The sequence below is a fragment of the Perca fluviatilis genome, chromosome 3 (genome assembly GCF_010015445.1).
Source record: "Perca fluviatilis chromosome 3, GENO_Pfluv_1.0, whole genome shotgun sequence".
Lineage (NCBI taxonomy): Eukaryota > Metazoa > Chordata > Actinopteri > Perciformes > Percidae > Perca > Perca fluviatilis.
The window spans coordinates 3,483,062-3,502,209 of record NC_053114.1 but is presented as its reverse complement, the minus strand read 5'-3'; the positions used below and the strand labels follow the sequence as shown (position 1 = coordinate 3,502,209).

Genomic DNA, 19,148 nt, shown 5'->3' with positions numbered 1-19,148 from the left:
AAACAAAATAAGGTGAAATAAGTTATTGTTATTACATTTTTAATAAATCATTTAATTTTGAACCTGTGGCCTTAGCAATAAACAAGCCGTTCTTTAATGTCGCCAACTATCGTTTTGTGCTCCTTTAAAAAATATATAGTATGTATTTTTTTATCGTTTTAAAAGTATCGGTTCAGGTGGGGAGAAAAAAAATATATAAAAAAAAAATTTTTTGAGAAAAAAAAAAAAAAAAAAAAAAAAAAAAAAAAAAAAAAAAATTTTTTTGAAAAAAAAAGTAAAAAAAAAAAAAAAAAAAAAAAAAAAAAAAAAAAAAATTTTTCTTTTATTTAAAAAAAAAAAAAAAAAAAAATTTTTTTTTTTTTTTTAGGCACCATTTAGGCACCGGCACCGTTATAAAAGTATCGTTTTAGCACCGGTATCGGAAAAACTCCAAACAATACCAACCCTATTCAACAACCTTATCGCATATTTTCCTCATATCAAGCAGCCCTACCAGAAACCATCACCTCCACTTAGCAAATGTATAATAATACATGACCACAGGGCTGAGTTGCATAATATATATATATATATACAACCCAGCTGACAGCAACTGCAGCCAACAGCGAAATGACCCGTTTCTAAACCATATCTCTTAAAGGTAATAATCCATCTAATAGCTCACCGCTCCTTCAGCCCTTATGAATGTTTCGTGTGGGTCCAGAGGCTCTTTAAGGCAAACACCTGACCACACCCCGCCCTTTTAACAGTGTTCCAGCTAATAAAAAAACACTGGCCTTGTCGGTTTACAACCAACAAGGACCTGATTGAAAACAGACCCCGTCTTGGCTGCGCACACGCTATTTGTTTCCAACTGATTCTACAGAAAGGAATAACTAATTATTGACACAGTTACCTTGTCAGGACAGATCCACTGCTGGAATGTGACTGAATTTCCAAGCAAGGACATTTCATAAACCACTGTGAAGATAAACATATCTCTTGTAATGTTTTATGGTCATAACGCAGATCAGGCTAGTTAAAAGAGGCACCTATTTCCTGATCCTCAATCCATTTACCTTGAAAACAAACATCTCTCCTCGGAGCATAGCCACCGTGTCAAAGTTCCCTTCACAGATATTGGGTCCATAGTGATCTGGTCTTTCAGTGGTCCTGGGGCGGTCAGGGTGCCGAGGCGGGGTTTGAGGTGGCCTGGGCTCTGGGCGACGGGGTGTCACGGTGGGCAGGGCCTGGGTGGGGCCGCTGTCTGGTTGACCTGCAGGGACAGATCAACGGGGGGGGGGGATAAACATTCTATCACATGATTGGACTGCCTGACTGAAGATAGAATACAACACTAAAGCGTCAAGCTTTAAACTGCCTAATTCAAATTAATGGAAAGAAAATTATATTAGAATTCAATTAAAAATGGGAATAAACTTAATGTGTTGCTAGTATCAAAGTTAAGAGTCAAAACTACTTAAAACCTTAAAGTAATAGGGTAGGAAATATATTTGTTTGCTTTCTTGCCAGGAGTTAGCTGAGAAGATTGATACCACTCTCACACATCCAGTACGTCTGTTAATACAGACAGCTACAGCGAGGAGACGGTCAGCTGAACCTAGCATGAAGAGTGGAAACATGGGAAACCAAAATATGTGGCTCTATTCAAAGGTTAAAAAAAATCTGCTTACACGTACCTCTAAAACTCACTATTGAACATGTTTTATCTCTATGAGTCTCCTCTAGTTGCGTGGCAACCTCACGGTGGTAGACACATACAATTTCTAGTTACTGCTCCGGGACAAGAATTAGTCCGGCACATATCCGCCCATAACCATAACGTGTTGTTTTTAAAGGTCCCGTGGCATGAAAATTTCACTTTATGAGGTTTTGGAACATTAATATGAGTTCCCCCAGCCTGCCTATGGTCCCCCAGTGGCTAGAAATGGTGATAGGTGTAAACCGAGCCCTGGGTATCCTGCTCTGCCTTTGAGAAAATAAAGCTCAGATGGGCCGATCTGGAATCTTCTCCTTATGAGGTCATAAGGATTACCTCCTCTTTCTCTGCTTTGCCTGCCAAAGAGAATTTGGCCCACCCATGAGAAAGAGAGAGACATCATGGCTTTCAAACGAGCAAAGTGGCAGCTGGTCAAGGCCACACCCCCACCCTCCACCTTGCCCCCCTCTCTCCTCCTCAAAAGCTACAGACACAGAAATGGCACATACTAAGGAAAGCTAATTGTGGGACTGGCTCTAGTGGCTGTAATTCTGCACCAAGAATTTCAGGAAAGAGACTTCAGATATAGTATTAAGGGACCACTAAGGTCTATATAAAAGAGACTTCAGATGCAGTATTAAGGGACCACTAAGGTCTATATAAAAGAGACTTCAGATACAGTATTAGGGGACCACTAAGGTCTATATAAAAGAGACTTCAGATACAGTATTAAGGGACCACTAAGGTCTATATAAAAGAGACTTCAGATACAGTATTAGGGGACCACTAAGGTCTATATAAAAGAGACTTCAGATACAGTATTAGGGGACCACTAAGGTCTATATAAAAGAGACTTCAGATACAGTATTAGGGGACCACTAAGGCCTATATAAAAGAGACTTCAGATACAGTATTAGGGGACCATTAAGGCCTATATAAAAGAGACTTCAGATACAGTATTAGGGGACCACTAAGGCCTATATAAAAGCATCCAAAGAGCACCATGTCATGGGCCCTTTAAACTCTAATTTAATTATCGTACGCATTAAACAAATGAGAAATAAAGGTGTTAATTAATGAGCTTTAGAGGTGATGCTGGGTGGATATTGTTACCTTTGGGCAGAGCCAGGCTAGCTGTTTACCCCTGCTTTCAGTCTTTATGCTAAGCTAACTAGCTTCATATTACACACAAATGAGTGTTACCGATTTTCTCATCTACCTCTCAGCAAAGAAGACGTTTCCCAAGATATCGTTCTATTCCTTTTATGTTTCTGAAATGCTAATTGGAAATGGATTTTCAAATAAATGAAGGCAACCTACTGGGATTGGGTTTTAGAAATAAAAATGAAAGGAAAATTGCCTTTGAAGGAAAAGATGCATACAGTATAGGCTTCAATCTAGCAGAAAGTGCAAACCATCAGTTCATGTCCTCATGATTTAACACACTGCAAGGACTATACACACTTGACACCAGGAGGGGCATCCAACAAAAACATCCTACCATAGATCTGCTGTATGCCCCGCAGGTCGTCGTCAGGCAACTGGAAGTTCTCCGTCTCCATCCATTGGTAAAAGGGAGCCATGATGGCCAGGGGGTTGTTGGAGTGCTCCAAACCAAGGGCGTGGCCCAGCTCGTGGACTGCCACCAGGAAGAGGTCATTACCTGTGTGGAAAGGATCAAGCAAAGACACAAGTTAGGGGAGAAAAAATAAATAAAAAATTGCACTTTTTCACACTTAATCTCTAGAAAGGGATAGTTTGAGTGGTAGGGTTGGTACATTTTTTTAAAGTTCTCATATAATGCTCATTTTCAGGTTCATAATTGTATTTAGAGGTTATATCAGAATAGGTTTACATGGTTTAATTTTCAAAAAACACCATATCTTGTTGTACTGCACATTGCTGCAGCTCCTCTTTTCACCCTGTGTGTTGAGCTCTCTGTTTTAGCTACAGAGTGAGGCATCTCACTTGTGATCCATCTTTGTTGGGAGTCGCACATGCTCAGTAGCTAGGTAAGGACTACTAGCCAGTCAGAAGCAGAGTATGAGGGCGTGCCCTGACAGTACCTAGGTAAGGACTACTAGCCAGTCAGAAGCAGAGTATGAGGGCGTGCCCTGACAGTAACTAGGTAAGGACTACTAGCCAGTCAGAAGCAGAGTATGAGGGCGTGCCCTGACAGTACCTAGGTAAGGACTACTAACCAGTCAGAAGCAGAGTATGAGGGCGTGCCCTGACAGTACCTAGGTAAGGACTACTAGCCAGTCAGAAGCAGAGTATGAGGGCGTGCCCTGACAGTACCTAGGTAAGGACTACTAACCAGTCAGAAGCAGAGTATGAGGGCGTGCTACGCTAGCAGCTAGGTGAGCATTATTTAACGTGTTACAAAGTGACACACATTCATCAGGGAAGTAAAGGCTGGACTACAACAGAGCTGTTTGGAGCAGTTGGTGAACAGTGTTTTCTGTTGGAGATGGTAAGTCCCTTTGGGGGACTTTGGGCTTTTTCACTTTGTAAACCTATAACGTGCACAAAAAAGATATGTAACACAATAAAGGAAAGGGAATTAGTCAAAAAGCATAATATGAGCACTTTAAAACTATTATTTTTTTTTTTACCAATGATTCACCTAAGTATTTTGTGTTTATACGGTACCGCCGACGGCAATTACATATCTGTTTCCAGCAAAACAGAAGCAGAAAATGCAGAAAATCCATGTTATGTTCTTCTTTACAAATAAAATAAATGTCAGACTGACTGACTGACATGTGATGTGCATTCTTTTTAGTAAACAATTAGTTTTCAGAAATGTCTCATGATACAATGTCTAGAAGTGTATTTACCTTTTGTTTTTGGTTAAGAAGAAAAAAAACAAAATTGCAATACTCAAATATATCGAATGGCAATCCTTCTAGAATCCCAATAAATCGGCACCCATGAAATAATCGAATCAGGACAAAAGCATATAGTGAGCCCTATTGAGTGGTGTTATGAAAAACACATATGGGACTGCATAAGCAAGAGCAGAAAGTCCTACTAAATCCATGCAGTCGATGTATAAGAATGGCGTTTCATTGTTCTCTCCCAGTTATGATGTCAATAAACATATCTGTAGATCTGACAGATAAAATCACACACAGGCATGCTGATTGCTGATGTGAATCAACAGACATTTCTAACCAATCAAAGGGTGCTGGGGTCCACTGCCACTGCAGCCATTACACACTGACAAGTCAGTGACAAACCACTGAACCAACTTCCTGGAAGAAAAAAAAACCTGGTTCAGAATTGACGCTGTAAATTCATCTCTGAAGTGAAGCCAGCACAGATTTGGGTACTTCCCCTTCAGTCAATACCTCTTTGTTTCCCGGCCATGCTCTCTGTGAACTTTGAACCTGCTAGCTATTTTGTCTGGTCAGATGGCACATGCTGATTGGTCAGATTTGTGCTAGTGACATCATGCTGTTGGGGGATTAGGACATGGTGATGTCACTGCTATGCATGGAAGGGAAGGGGAGATGCTCTGGATGCCTGTCCTTGTGCATCTCCTCAGTTACTCTTTGTATAACACACACACACACACACACACGCACGCACGCACACGCACGCACACACACACCCACACCCCACACACACACACACACACATAGTTCATCTCCCCCACCATCTATAATTTCAGAGTCACATGAGTGTCCTCATGGCGTACTAAGCTGCGGCTAACACTCAAGGAGAGAACAGCAGAGGGCACGACAGAGTGCTAGAGATAGCAGAGGATGAAAACAAAGAGAGAGAGAGAGAGAGAGAGAGAGAGGGCACTGAGAGCAGATAAAGAGGCCTTTGTGAGGTAACTGTGACAACCATTCAGTTCGACAGAAAAGCAAGAGTAAACTTCAAAAGCCTTGGCAAAGTTAGAAGTTCAGCCATTGCAACTATTGCTATTTCTGACTACCCTGTACACACACACACGCACGCACACACACATGCACACACACATACACGCACACATACACACACACACACGTTTTGTCATTCAAGCACTATTTTAACTCTGGAGCTTTGTTCACTTGTTTACCACATCTGACAACTTATTCATCACCAGCTAAGGGGACTCCCTGTTAAGGACACGCATGCTGAAAAAGCACCCTGACAACCAAAGTGCACTCTCCAAGTTTGCACTGCCTTTTCCCAGTGACTTACTCACATCACTCTCATCACACCACAAAGAACCACAAAAGTGTCTGACCTTTTACTGGTACTGGCCCGCAGCGTTTCATCTGAGCAAGGTGTGTTTGAGTGTGCGTGTCAGCAAGTCATTTGGACAAAGCGTAAACGCTGTTTTTGTCAGAGCATCTGTGCCAGAGAGGCTGATTAATCACATCGTGCATCACAAGGTACACACCAATAGAATTGTTCTTCACTGACAAATCCAACTAAGGTCAAGGAAAGGGAAAGACAACAAAATGCAATGAATGATGATGGTGGATGTGTGCTTTTACTGTCCACTGCTGTCATATCATTTGTTTACGTTTAACTGATCCCTAAGCTAAAGTCTGTTTCTGTTTGACCACACCCCAAAAGGAGGTCAGAGCTGATTCTGTTTCATTCTTAAGGACACTTCAGCAGGGCAGATGTTAACTAAGGCTTGAACATGGTAGCCTGGGAAAACCCTGACGAACTTCCGGCAAATTTGAGATTTGCTCTGCAAGTCCGTCTGGCCAAGAGCCCATTCAAGCCCATTGCCAATTTTTCTAAATCGTGGCACCAATCACAACCGTTGAGGCGGGCTTTACACGATGACGATAGCGCAGCGACAGCAAGCAGACGTAGATGCCGCTGTTGCTGCTACGTCACCCGGATCGTTGGTCTGATTGGTTGAAGGACTATCCAATTGCACCCAGAGGCATTTGAGCGGCGTCCGTTGGTGACGCCCCCTTTGGAAATGGGCTGTGAATGAAGCTTGCCCAGACCCACCCTCAGTTACAACTGAGGGTGGGTCTGGTGTCGACCAGGCTATGAACATGGCTCTTCAAGTCTCACTTCTTACTTTATAAAATTCTACTGTTTCATGTGAGGTTAGGGTCCTACTTTTGTTTGCACCGGGATATGAACAGTGGTAGTTCTAAAGGGAAAGTCCCTATATCATCCTTGTTCTGCATCAGTACTGCAAAGACAACATTTCAACATTTAATTTGAAATGCTATTAGAGCTGCAACTAACGATTGTTTTCATTGTTGATCAATAAATTGGTTTATTTGTCCGATTCGTCAAAAAGTAATTTAGTTATAATTTGTTGGGTATTTTATATTGATATTTTTAGATAGTTTGTTTCGTTCAACAACCAGTGTAAAACCTAAAGATATTTAAAATATTTATATTTGACAAGCTAGAACCATAGAACCTTTGGCATTTTGCTAATCAGAATCAGAATACTTTGACTGAAACTGCCTGAAACATTGAACTGAATTAAGTCATACTGTTGTTGAAAAGATAATCTGGACTGTATTGTACACTATCACTCCATCAGCCAATTGATGGATCAATGCAAGAGTTCTGCCAGCTTAAAAAAAGAAACAATTCAAATTCCACAAAGGGTAGGGGATACATTACAGCAACAGTGATTGGAAGGCAGTAACAAATGCTGGAGTTAAATAAAGACAACACCTGCAAAACGTTCGACTAATTAGATGTGTGTCTAACTAAAGTCAGAAAAGATTGTAATTTGGTCCTCCTTTGCTTTTGAGCTGTGTGAGTAGCGTGGTGCAACAAAGGGAGCAGTCTAAAGATCTCCCCCAAGTGGAACCCACTCCCACTTACTGTGGCATTCCACTGTCTCTGTGATCTGTCCTGCTACACATCCCACACACAGCTGATCACACAGATACAGACAGACACACACACACACACACTCACAAAGTTTAGCTGTCTGTGTCTGCTGTGTGTATGTAGATAACAGGGCAAGGAAGTCCATTGTTGCAAAGAAATCCCTCTCTAGTCAGCAGGGTTAATGGGTGCACAGCATGAAGAGGAACTCTAAAGACGTCTTGAAGATTCTTAAAAATGAAGATATTTTCTTAATCCTCACTTTTGCATATGATTAGTTTAGTGCTAGACATTGATGTTAAGAGTTGTAATTGGGTTTAGGGTTAATCTTAAGGAAAGTGTAAAGGTTAAGCATGTAGCACTGATGTTTTGGCAATCATTTCAGCAAACGGAAGTTCTCAAAATCACAAAATATCTGTCATGTGCGTGTGCCTGGTACAGCTTAATCTGAGCATGCGCAACTCACATCTGCACTCGACTCACATCGGGTAGTGACAATGACAGATGGACCAGAGCTCATGGATTAGTGTATGCCAGTACAAGTTCTTAGCAACATATGAGAACTATAAGGAGGTGCAGTTGGTGCAAAGACAATACAATGTACGTGTGATGTGTCGACTTTGAACCTTTACAGAGGTAAATGGAGTGGCGGAGCCTGCCAAGTGAGAGATGATGTAGCTAGCTAAGCCATGCCAACTCTAGTTAGGCGTGGAGGAAAGCGATGGGGACAGCTGTTTGCAATCTATTATACTGATCCATTACAACCTACACAACATGAAATGACTATAGTGCTGCAAACTGCTCATCGGCTGAAATGATCAAGGACCTAATAACTCCTCAATCCTCACTTCTACCTAAAAGTGAAGTAATAACTCCCTCTGCTCTCAAGATAAAGCCTTGTAACACAGCAAGCTGTAAAACTCAGACATTCTACACACCAACTCAACTTGTGCTGCCACATCAGCCCACCTGAAGCCACCTAAAAACCTTTTGGTGTTTATTGTAGACTAGTATGTTTGGACCATCATTTCTTTCCAGTTGATATTTATGCTTTCTATAATTTTTCCTTTGTAGCATTTGGTTTTCACTAAGGAAAATGTCCATTTTCCCTAAAATGCTCAATACACTAGACGTTCCGAATTATACCGACAGTAACCTCTTACCTTGTACGTTGTGGTTTCCTATGGTCCATGGTTCATCGGAGTCAAAGTGTGTGTCCCCACCCATTCCAGGTCCAGGGAAGTAGGCATGGGCTAGGAAGCCTCCCTCCCCATCAAAAGGAGAGCTGTCTCCATGAAAACCCGAAGCGAAGAAGATCATAATGTCGGGCTCCTTGCGGCGTCCATATTTGATCTCCTGGTAGGGAATTTCGTCAAAAGTCAATGGGGTCACACTCTGCCAGACTTTGAACGCCCTACGGATGGCTTCGAATGAGTTATACTCTCCAATCTTGGGAGTGTAGTTTTGGATACTGTGGGAACAAAGAGGGGAAGAGGGAAAAATAAATCTTACAAAAGCCAGTCCCACATGTGTGCATAACATACCCCTTGTGGATTCACAAGCAACCAAAGGAATGACTGAATCCTAACTTGAATATGTAACGTTTTACAGAAGCCACCTACAACTAGTAAGACTTTGTGTGCATGTACTGCGTGGCAGGATGGATTTTCTTGACAAACAATGTCTTTTAGTTACCTGTAAGTGAGGTGGCTCTTGTTCCATTTATGTCCCGTGAGGGCGTAGCGTTTCCGCCGCACGTTGGTTTTGATCTGGCCTCCGAACTTGTCAGGCACACCGCAGCGGGGTCTCTTCATAGCACTGACGGAGTTGAAAGAAGTCAGGAGCAGGCAAGATGTGTGTGTGTGTGTGTGTGTGTGTGTGTGTGTGTGTGTGTGTTGAAAGGAAAAAAGCACCCAAGAGAAGAGATGAAGGGGAACATGATGTTAAAGCTCCTACTTTCTCCTCTTGATGTCTGTGTCCTGCTTTGTAGTTTAATTGTTGTGTAGATGTGAGCTGCCTGGTCCAGGCTAGGATTTGACCGGCAAATCCTGTCCTGGTTTAAAGTCAGTATTTCCAAATTCTTATCCAAATCATCCTATTAAACAGAACATGTTTTTATAATATTGATCAAATTATCAAATTAAGTAAAGGTTGGGCCCCAAAATGAGTTGCAGGACAGTGTTTTGTGGGCTGACATCGTAATATCGTGATATGACACAAATGGTGTCTTTTCCTGGTTTTAAAGGCTGCATTACAGTAAAGTGATGTCATTTTCTGAACTTACCAGACTTACAGGCCGTTCTATTATTTGCATTTACCCACTTAGCCATTGTATCCACATTATTTGTGATCTCACTGTGTTAATATTTTGTCAAAGCACCAAAACTACAATATCGCCGCAATATCGATATCAATGTATTTGTTCAAAAACTTTGATATATAAATTGAAGTGATATTTGATTTTCTCCAAATCGCCGCGCTATAAGTGGACGTAACTCCAAATCAAACAAAAACCAGCGTAGTTAATCCCTGCTAACCTGATGGTTTGAGGGTCCATCTGTCCAGTGACCTCCAGGCTGTAGAAGCGCTGCATGTCGCTGATTGCGTTGGACAGAATCTGAGCTGATCGCATGGTGGACATCTGTCTGCTGGCCTGGGGCAGGTAACCGTACATCCTCAGCCACGCCTGGAGACAGGATGAAAAACAGAAGGGAAACGGTTACAAATATCATCTAGTCATAGCATGTGATGCTGACTACCTTGAATCAAAGCTCATTAGATTTTATATTAGTGAAGTCGACAGCATAAAAAAAAAGAGAGATTTGCGCGAAGACAGAATGTGTCCACAATAAGCCTTTAATCCCCGACAGCTTACTCTACACAGACACGATACAATCTCAGAAACAAGACACTTTTTACATAATCAAGAAGGGAATTATGGAAAATGGAAATAGAAATGATGGAAACAGTGTTATATGAGCATAATGCATGTTCAATTTGTGTCTTCTTTTTTTTTTTACAGCTGGGAGCAATGCTCAGTCTGAAGCATCAGAAACCACATGAAGGAAGAGAGAACATCAGTTTTCAGACCTGAATTTTCTGGGAGTATGTAACCGGGAGGGCTGGGGGTTGGGGGTTAATGACAGACGTGAGGGAGAAAACGTGATATCTGACCCAATCACAAACGTCTATCCCACCTGTTGGGTAGAAACCTAATATCACACGCATGCAAGCACTTGCACATTGGGTCGTCTGGGATACTAGATACGCCTACACATGGACGCGCTCCCCGCGGTGGGGCAGGGAATGTGAAAGGGTGTGTGTCTGAGTGTGTGTGTGTGCTCAGCATGCATGTAGCTCAGTGAACATCTGCGTGTGCAAGTTTACGCCCAGCTTTCACAACGCAAAATGCTACTTGGTAAGCCGTATTTACTCATCCACTCCTTAAAAGCCATAAAAACAAACTCACCTCTTTCAGTCCTTCTCTACCACACACACAACACACACACACACACACACACACACACACACGGACAAAGGGCTTTTGCTGTATGCATGTCTTGCACAAACAAGATGTTGCCGCTGTCCAATGAAAACAAATTACAAAGGGTCTCCCAGACCTTCCTTGATTTATTCTCCTTCCCCTCTGCACTGTCTACACAACTACAACATGACTGCATGTCATTGAAGGCAAACAAAAGGACCTGTGCTTCTCTTTTGAAATCACCCATTGAAAAGAGGAATGGATATTATCAAAGCAGAGATGCTCCGATTAAACACACCAGCCCAGTTGGTGATATCAAACCTCATCACGACTTCCGACACGTGTACTATCTATTGCGTGCATGTGTCCTTCCACCATTAAAGCAGATTAACTATTGTAAAATGAATAAAACGCATAATGCCTGATCAATCAATCCCTGTCAATAGCTGAGTTGAGTCTGACAGCTCCCGGTGGCATCTCATCCTTTGTGATCAATTAGGTAGTAGATAACTACTGTCACCAATTAAATAGATAAATAGATGGCCTTTGTTAAAGTAGCACCTCTTCGTTTAAGGTTTTATATCATTAAGTGTATTAAGTTTTTCTGACAGGAGTAAAAAAGAAAACTGCAGGAGATCCGTAAGTCGTAAATGCATGTTAAATGTAAAAGATATAGTACTGGTCGTTTCTGTGTAAGATGCAACCCGTTTGTTGCTTGTTCTAGTTGCTTTCTCTTAGGGTTAGAAAACATATTCATGAAAATATATCTTTAAAATGTAATGAAGTCATCTCTGCTAGCCCGGGGACTGATCTTGCTCAACTGGAGGCTCTCCCGATAACACGCCACTTGGCTTTAGGAAAGTGGCGTGTACTGTATGTTTACGCAAAGTCATGATGCCATGTTGGACCTGATGTCTTTATAGTGTAATTTTCCCTTGTGGGATTAATAAAGTCTGAATTATAAATTATTATTAATTATTTATCTCTGTGTATCCTGTAATCCTATAATTATTGTTATACTTTCCCATTATACTATATACTATATGTTTATACATTCTTCACTACACAAGTCATTTTAGCTACTGCTTGTCAATATATGTTGGGGGTCAGTCTTGCATATATGTCATTATGTAATACTGTGTATAACTTTTTATTTCAGTAAAATTATATTAAAATTTTTTTAACTAAATTTTGATTCATGTGTAGTTTTCCCCATTTTTGTATTTTGGGATCCTATGCTCAGTCCTTTTTGTCCTTTTTCACCCTGCTCACTGTATGTGGCCTGTTTCTTGTGGTGGCTTCTTTCTAACAACGCATTTTTCCCAGAGGATCATTAAAGTGATGTATCTTAATTGCCTGTTATTTACACCTTTATTATTTTTCTTTTGATGTAGAGCTGTAAAAAGAACTCTGAATATTATGTTTTCCCTCACTGTGTCTCATCTTCATCTTTCCCTGTCTGCCAGTGGCTGTATCAGCTGTGTGTGTGTGAGTGTGAAGGAGCAGGAAGAGATGTAGAGAGGGCTGAACTGGACGTGGCCCTGACCCACCTCTGCCTTTAGATAAGGAAGCTTCAGACACACAATTATACACACACACACACACACACACACACACGCACACACACACAACACACACACACACACACACACACACACACACACACACACACACACACACACACACAGTCCAACACAAACAAGCACTTCCTGAAACACTATCTAAATACTGTCTCACCACCCACACACACACACACACACACACACACACACACACTAGGCGGGGGAAAACAGGTGGCACGGTCCACAAAACACTTCATCTGAAATAAAAAGGCAAATAACTGATTGATAAGCCACACTCCTTGTAGTTACTGTTACTGTTGTTTCCCAATCTTGCACGGCACATAATGCAATGTACAGTGATGACGGTGGCAGAGTTACTGTATCATTCTAAATTGTCAGTAATGATTGACAATGGGTCCTTGATTGAGACGGAGGTAAACAAAAGCAGCCTTCTCATTTTTAGCCGTTGACTATTGATTTTGCCAACTGAAATGATATAAGGAATGAGATATTATCAGCTGTAGTTAGCTAGCGTTTTTAACTAATAAACTAATAAACATGTGGGTTGAAAACTTCATCTCCGATGGACTTGTTTTAAAGTAAATGCTCTATAAAAAGGGTCTTAAAGTGCCCATATTATGAAAATAATCACTTATTTTGTGTCTCTGGTGCTTCCACACGCATACCAACTTGGAAAAAAATCATCCATGCTGTTTTGAGTGAGCTACAGTTTCTGAATGTGTCCTGCCTTCAGTCTCCGGGTGAGCTGTCCAAAATCTGCACGGCTTTCTACTGCACTAGCCGAAACGAAGGGGCTAACCGTAGCATGCTAGCGCTAGCATGCTAGCTCGTTCTCAATGGCAAAACACTGCTACAACACACACACCAGTTCACCATAATCTCCAAAAGAACTACTTCCATGTCCCTGTTCGGTAGGTATTCCACGCTAAGTTGGAAGTGCGCCCTCGTTTAGAAGAAGTCTCCCGGCTAATCCTGCCTTGTACTGACTGAAGTTGGAGAAACAGCTAGCTAGATGATGTGATCTTACCTAGCTACTGCGCATGTGCAACTGCCAACAAAGATCTTACAGAAGTGTGATGTCTCACATGAACACAGGGTGAAAAGAGGAGCTGCAGCAATGTGCAGTACAACAAAAATATGGTGTTTTTTGAAAATTAAACCATGTAAACCTATTCTGGTACGACCTCAAAATACAATTATGAACCTGAAAATGAGCATAATATGACCGCTTTAAATATGCACTTGAAACGTAAAGCTATCTCAGATCATAAGTTCCTGTTACGTGCATGTCTTTGCCTGTGTGCTTTTTCAAGTGATTAAAGTCACCACCCTTCAAACTCTCTAGATGCGGAGGAGCGCTCTTACACCAGCCCCATGCACACCACTCTGGCATGTGGAGAAGTCCAGAGCTTGACAGGCCAAGCGTGCCTTGTTCCAGTTGCTAAGCTATGATTGGCTGTTTGAGGGAGGGTTTTAGCAAATGGTCAAATCGATCAGTATCAAATATTCAGAGAGCGTCTTACCAAAGAGTTTGACACCGCAACAGCAGCTGCTGTGGATTCAACTGCCGAAGGAAATGTTAATTCCGCTAGGTTAGATTCCACTAGATGGGTTGACGAAAAATAATTGAATTTACTAAATGACACAAAACATGCCCACAAAAGAGAGAAAATCTTTAAAGAGCTGATTAGTAATGAGCAGTATTGATTGACATATCATGTCAGCTAATGGTGATCATATTTCATACATATTCTGAAGATAAAAACAAAGCACTTGCTGTAATGCACTCACTAACAGTCATCTAACCACACCAGACACTGTGGGACAAACAGCGGAGTAACAGTGCAATTCCCATCAGAATTCCAATAAAAGTAATTAAAAAACAAACAAAAAACGAGCCAGTGTTCTGTGTCTTTTCACATTCCAGCTACTTCCTCCCCGCTCCTCTGTGTCATTGCTGCAGTGATGGAGTGATACTTGATGAAAAAGGGAAATGCCTTCATGTCTGTTGATGTTTGTGTCTTTGTGGTGTGTCTTTGTGCATATCTAGGAATCTGATGTTGTCTCTACCAGGGCTGCACAATATATACTTCTATATTTTTTTTATCATCATCGCAAGATCAACTTCAGCGCAATAAACACATCGCAAAAGGCTGCGACATATCGCGAAAGACATGAGGTTTTTTTGTGTTAGTTGAAAGAAAATATCAGCAGAAAACTGCACTTTAAACTTGTTTTAGTGTTGCCTTTTATATACAATTCAATTTGTTAAATAAAAGAATGTTGGAAATGATTTTTCTTTCATTTGTTTTAAATTCAACATGCAATTTGTTGTATTTTAACAGAATACTAAAAGCGGCAGAAATGCAGAACGTTATCGCATATTTGTCTCATATCGTGCAGCCCTAGTCTCTACACAATCTTTCTCTGTCCCTTCCAAACAAGTATTTACAACAGGCTGTAGTCGGGTACAAGGGAAGAGCTGCAGTGCTGTAGGGAAGATGTATGGAGGCGTATGAACCCCTGCTACCCCCCCACGCCCATCGTCTACAGCAACAGTAGAGCACTTCAGTCTGGCCGCTCACCTTCCATCATCAGCTGGGCTGAATACAAAACGAGTCTAACAACAGGAGTAGTGGAGTGCTCGTGTGTGTGTGTGTGTGTGCGCGCGCGTGCGCCCGTGTGTCCGCGCCTGTACACTTAGCCTCGTCTCTTAAATGGTCTTTCAAAGAGTCCTTGAGCTTACCTGCCAAAACCAGACCCAGCAATATACAAGGAGTTGTAAAACCTGCCAGAAGTGTGTATATGAGTGTTAGTGTTAGTGTTAGTGTTAGCGTGTGTGTGTGTGTGTGTGTGTGTCTCCACCACAATGTCAGCCAAGATACTAACAGAGCTTTTATGCCGAGGCTTGGTCTGCTGCCATCTCTTACCCCCCAAAGTCCTACCAAGAGGATGGATAAGTAAATGGAGTAGTGAGAAAGAAAGAGAAACCGACAGATAGACAGGAGGAAGAAGATTTGATTACTTCAATTTGAAGATTTCATAAAGCACGCGTGGAGTTCGAGAGGCAAACAGACGTGCCTCTTTTTTCTGCATGCTAGACAATAATCCACACATATGTATGGACAGATAAAGCATGCAGGGACACATAAACAGCATTTTGCAAAATGCAGGAAATGCCTGAGAACATATAAATAAATGCAAAATCACATTAACAAACGTTCAGAGATAGTTCCCATCCAGTCTTTGTGGGCATGGTGATAGCCAATCACAGGGGAGCAGCGGCTGGAATGTGAAGAGACAGCACGCTGCAGATTACACTGATACAAAGAGGATACGGATTGAGAAAGTTGAAGTCGAGTTATATGCCGCAATAAGTCACTGATTACCCTTCTCTTTGCTGCTATTACTCTGCTTTAGCTTCAAATTGCTGTTGCACACATTTAGCATTCTCTCCATGCAGCCTGTCTTATCAAGTCCGTGTTTCTTTCTGTGCTCTCTCGTGTTCTTTCAATCCTATTCACAAGTTTTCTCTCACAGCTCTCTCTCCTCAGACAAGAGTGTCCTTTGTATTTCCTAAGATGCCTCGGAGTCACAGGCCCAGCATGCCTTTGCACTGTGTGTGTTGTGTGTGTGTGTGTGTGTGTATGTGTATGTGTGTGTCCCAGTAAGAGAACAGCTGTCACATTCAGCCATCACATGCTGCACAGCTGAGACTGACCACCGCCGTGCCCCGTCAACTTTCTCTCTCCATCTTTGTCTCTCTTTCCCTCTTTCATAAATAACTCCACCACAGGTTTCTCTTGGCCGTTGCTGTGACTTTTCAATTATTTTTTTTTTCAATCTAAATTTCTCAGATTCTTGTCACACTCATAATCCCTCTCTTTTCCCTTATTTTTTTGCGATCATCCCACATCATCCTTTTTGTCCAGACAGAGTAGGAGTAGAGGTCTCGGGCCAACTTCTAAACAAATGGCTTGAACCACATCTGAAGAGTAAGGATCAGATTAAACTTGACATGACGTATTTCAGTATGTGAACAAACTGTAGAGTAGGTAGGTGTATAATGTAGTTTCAACACAAGCCAACACAGTCTGGGTTCGTTTTACAGATCCAGGCAGCTTTAAGACAAACCAAACAAGGTGTCATTTTTACATGACTGACATGTCATTTATATGCTAATTATGTTGATCAAGACAGGCTAAGTCCTCCTTTACCTGTCCTATAGATTAGACAGCAGACTTTACAGCAAGTGATTTACCAAATCCTTACCACAGAAACTCCTGAACAGCCTATTTCTGTTCACACATAAACATTTCTATGACCTTCATTAGGACTGCAACTATCTATTATTTTCATTGTCAATTATTTTCTCGATTAATCGATTAGTTGTTTGGTCTACAATGACAATGAGAGAAGATGGTGACAAATATCGATCAGTATTTCCAAAAAAAGCCTAACATGACGTCCTCAAATGTCTCGTTTTGTCCACAACTCAAAGATATTAACTTTACTGTTAAAGTAAAAGATATTAACTTTACTTTACTGGGAGAGAAGAAAACAGAAAATATCCACATTTAAAAAGCTGGAATTGGAGAATTTCATGAAAAAAATGACACAAATGGATTGATTGATTATCAAAATAGTTGCCGATTGATTTACTAGTCAACAACTAATCTTTGCAACTCTAAGACTTATTATGACTTGTGTGTGAAAACAAATGTTCCGCTCAGAATCCAGTGAAAGATTCATCAGCCACAAAGACCACCAGTGACTTCCTAAAAGCAGGGTCTCCCCTACCATAAAGATTAGTGGGCGTGTCGTGGAGATTAGCCGGTCCGTCAACAAACAGACAGCATGGCTTCTTTAACTCCTCAAGTTACAACCTGTAGTTTTAGTGCGCTGTGTCCAAGAGATGCACTTTACTTCCACAGCTCTGTGCTTGTATGGAGCATTGCAAATGTTAAAGAGACAACATGGGTAATGCAATTGTAAGTATTTCAGATGACACACACAAAAAAAACACACACACACATTTAACAACAAGTACTTAGGGATTTCTCATCCGTCCACACATTGTGTAAACCCTACGTCTCTTGTCTCAGTAAGACACATTAGCAAACATCTAACCACACACACACTCTTACAATAACCCATCAGAATATGTTGTAACCTGGCTGACAAGCAGACCCCCCCCCCCGGTCTGTCTTTCTCTCTCTGTCAAACAACAAACAAAAGCTCCACCACTAATCACCTTCCTATACATATAGCATCAGCTCTTATCTCTTGAATTGTCTCTCAAAACAAACACGTGTGCCGGCTAACCCCTGGACTGGCGAAAGAAAAATGCAAGTAGTGCTGGTTTGAGTTCCAACTTGTTACTTTGGCACACTTTTGCGTCTGTGACACACCGAAATGAGGAAAAAATTATGTTTCCATAATGGCTAAGAGGTCCAAATCGGGTGGAGAAAGACACATTATGAGCAACAATAAAAATAGCCAAGAGTAGGGCTGTAACGATGTGGATTTTAATTAATGCAGTGTAAAGTGCAATTGTAAAAACACTGCAGCTGTATGCCATGTCCCTCCCCTCCCTACTGTGTATTATATATTCATTGGAAGTAGAAATAATTTATAATAATTGGACAAACACAAAACAAATACCCCATAGCTTTAACGGACTGTCCCTCCCTTTCGTGTGAAGCTGAAGTGACGGCAACTTAAGTTTTTCTCCTCCAGAATCCCTTCAGTCAATGATGATAACTAAACAATGATTATTGTGTTTATTATATTTCAAATCACACAACATATGCATTTCCGTAACTTTCACCAGCAAAAAAAAAAAAAAGAAAAAGAAATCCGGTGAATGCGGTGATGATGTCATAACCCCAGTAGCGTCACGTCACCGCGGTATTGCGGCGATGCGGTTATCGTCGCGGCCCTAGCCACCGGATAACTTGTTGTAGAAATGATGCTGGGTCTTGTTGATTCTGCTTTGTATCGTGATGATTACTGAAAGAAACAAGTTTGATTCCAAACAGTTCACTAAACAATGACTACAAGGGTGGTGAGCATGCATGATGCTTTGCTTGTGTATGTTTTCCCATTCGCCTACATCGTAACAACAGGATTCCTAAATTCTAGCACAGTCGTTATCAGAGGAGGGACCAGAGACCACCAAGTGTTGTTTTTTTGAGAATGGTGTGATGGGGGTGGCCAGAAAAAAAAACAACATCTTAACTAAAACATGTCCAGTAACTGAAAAAGGTGGAGGTTCTATACAGGGAAAAATACATGAAGTGAATGTGACGTCCCTGATTTTTGAAACCTTTGTTATGTAAAAGACTGTACACCTGCCAGTCAGTCTACTTAGAAACCAAACTACACACATTGGAAAAGAAGAGTGTGTTCAGGGTATTATTAGTATCATAAACCAGGTGTTGTGCACTGGATGGCCCTGCATCAATTCTGATTGGCTAGGTCACGTCTGAAGCTGTTACACAGGTAAATACCATGCCTTCTTATCAGTTGATTTAAATGAGGCACACAATAAGTAGGCTATACA

At 41.3% G+C, this 19,148-nt stretch overlaps 1 protein-coding gene across 1 annotated transcript in view; it reads right to left on the bottom strand.

Annotated features, from left to right (window-relative positions):
- Window positions 1-19,148, bottom strand: part of mmp15b (matrix metallopeptidase 15b) — a 36,790-nt gene that overhangs the window by 15,877 nt on the left and 1,765 nt on the right. The window contains exons 2-6 of the mRNA XM_039794972.1: window positions 10,054-10,202; window positions 9,212-9,334; window positions 8,680-8,987; window positions 3,201-3,362; window positions 1,059-1,255 (exon numbers count right to left, since the gene is read on the bottom strand). Coding sequence (XP_039650906.1) covers window positions 1,059-1,255; window positions 3,201-3,362; window positions 8,680-8,987; window positions 9,212-9,334; window positions 10,054-10,202 — 939 coding nt within the window. The remainder of the gene's footprint in view (window positions 1-1,058; window positions 1,256-3,200; window positions 3,363-8,679; window positions 8,988-9,211; window positions 9,335-10,053; window positions 10,203-19,148) is intronic.